The following is a 2,500-nucleotide window of genomic DNA, read 5'->3' on the forward strand; positions in this document are numbered from 1 at the left end:
TTAGCTGAATAAGAAGCGCTCATATATAACAGGGATTGAGAGTGCCGAGTGGCTTTTGTTCCAAAGATGCGTTGCTGGCGGTGTCGGGGGAGGGGAAGGGCAGGAAGAAGGCGTGGATTTTTCAGTCCTCCCCTTCCCCTCCCCCGACAAAGCCTCCTACACAAGCTCTGTGGGTTTCTGTGTTTCCTTAGTGTACAAAAAGGCCGCAACTGTCATGTTATTAATTCGCTCAACTAAAACGACTGTGCCACTTAGAGAAGTTATCAGTACCACCGCGTGTAGATTCTTTTGCTCTCCTTTCATCGTGCGAATAACTATTCATCTCAGTTTCTGCTCCCATTTGATTGTTTTCCCTCTGTAACGAGTTGAAGGCGGCTTTGTGATCCACCTACGTTTCAGACTTCCTCACTTAACACGTAGTGACTGAATATACGATGGGCAGGTGGTAGGAGAACGAAACTGATTGACATTACATTTCATCGCAGCTTTTAAAATTCCATTTTTAGCGCCTCTAGTCTGTCTAACTGTCATGATCAGCAAAAAATTAACAGATATTTCAAATTTGGACATATAGTTGAATCTTTTACATCAGGCTCCGCGTTTGAAGATAGTCTTAAAACTATACATTTCTTTTTTGCTTTTTGTCTAAGTATCTAAATTACAACGGTTGGCCGAGTGACATTCACCAAGTTACTTATGTATAAGTTACAAATTTATTTCAGCGCTGAGTGCTTAGGATAAAACGTGAGCAACTATTTAACCGTTTGCCATGTTAACCATGAGTCCTATCAACTTTCAGTGGAAAACAAAACCGAAATTGACATTGACAGAAAATTATTTCAGAACTTTCTTACCATTCTTTAACACGACATGAGCAGCTGGTAGCCAAGAGAAGCTAGTTTGTCTTTCCGTAAGGTTTAATCTTGCGATGGAGCTTTATCGCCACACTCATTGGTGTAAAGTTGTATTTTTCATCTCCTTGCTGCATTGTGTCTGGGGTGAGTCCGATTTCATGTTTAGTTAGTCATCATGATAAAATATGGAAGACTGTAAGCACGGAAGCTTGTAGGGGACATGCGATATGAGAGATGCGTCATGCGAATTCAAAAATGCGTGAGGAAAAATCCGATTTGCGGGTTAGAAAATGTGTGATAAGATATGGAAGATCCTAGTTTGAAAATCTGAGACGAGAAGTAGAAAATGTTAAATAGTAACGGATGTTAGAAACAGGGAACAAGTTAGAGGGAAATCGAGAGAGGGAAACTGGGGGAGTGGGGAGTCTTTAAAAAGGGAATCTCAAAGACGGGACTAAAATCTCTAAAAGGGAGAACTATCCGTGGTCTGATCATCTGCAAATCCTTTACAATATTAGCTTCCTCACAGCAAAACTTTCCGTAAGGTCCTGACCTGTACTGTGCAGCCAATTGAGTCACAATTATACCTTTCCAGCGGAGTTTTCTTTTGTTTGACATAATGCTACAAAACCGTTTCAAATGTCTTTTGACCTATCACACACATCTCAGTTGAACAACAATTTCCTCTCAGTAAAACGGCGACAAACAACCAAAGCTAGCTAGTTCTTTTGGGATTATTGGCAAAAGCCAAAGAAAACTTAAATTCATCCATACGATATTGACTCAACATCTGGCTGCCGAGCAAAATATTTCAGTGGTTTTCCTTCCATGTGGAACATTCTCTGGGAAAATTTGGCTTTGTATTTGGTTTTCCTACTTTTCGTTGTCCACTGCACATCCCTTTTGGTAATGGTATTTTTTTTCGTGCTACCGTAATATGTCCAAACCAGTATTACACAACTTACGATAACGAAATGACCTTAAAACTATTAAACCCAAGACACCAGGAAGCATCTTTGGACTTTATATATTGTCATCAATATTTAACTCTATTGAACACTAGTGCTTCCCGTTTTATCAAAATCCTTTGAAGGAGCTGTTAATAATCGTATTTTGAAATATATAGTAGCTACGAAGTATTGTTTTGTAAGCATTCGGTTTCCGCGAGGGTTATTCCACTTCTCATGCTATAAGCGAAAACAACTAGTCCAAATGAATTCTGCACGATCGCAACAAAGGACGCTCGATGATAGTCGGTCCGTTATACTTCGTTATCTATATTGATGATTTTTCTTGGGGAATTGCTTCAATAAAATGTTTTTTTTTCCTCTTTGCTTACGACCCCAATTTCTTCTTTAAGCATTCAGATCCAAGCGCCTCAATTGAAGAATTGACTGAATATTGAACTTGAAACTGTCTCGCACTGGTTTAGGTCTCTTAATATTGAGAAAACCAAACTCGTAGTTTTCAGACCTATCCGAGTGATTTAGTTCATGTAATTGAACAAGTTTAAAGTACAAAATTTCTAGGTGTTTTTTTTGATCAGGTTATTAATTTGAAGACTCATGTAGACTTTCAGACATAGTTTGATGTTAGACTGGTTTGAAGAAATTTGAATGTTGCTGAGAAAGTTAGAAATGGTTCAA

The 2,500-nt window shown here is 38.7% G+C and overlaps 1 protein-coding gene across 1 annotated transcript in view; it reads left to right on the forward strand.

The window, feature by feature from the left end:
• The first annotated feature begins 864 nt into the window (after positions 1–864).
• The window catches only part of LOC137989334 (uncharacterized), a 124,145-nt gene continuing 122,509 nt past the window's right edge, over positions 865–2,500 (forward strand). Inside the window, exon 1 of the mRNA XM_068835158.1 lies at positions 865–998. Within this exon, the coding sequence (XP_068691259.1) occupies positions 929–998 (70 nt within the window). The 5' untranslated portion in view covers positions 865–928. The remainder of the gene's footprint in view (positions 999–2,500) is intronic.

This window comes from Montipora foliosa, unplaced genomic scaffold (assembly GCF_036669935.1).
Source record: "Montipora foliosa isolate CH-2021 unplaced genomic scaffold, ASM3666993v2 scaffold_454, whole genome shotgun sequence".
In the NCBI taxonomy this organism is placed as follows: Eukaryota; Metazoa; Cnidaria; class Anthozoa; order Scleractinia; family Acroporidae; genus Montipora; species Montipora foliosa.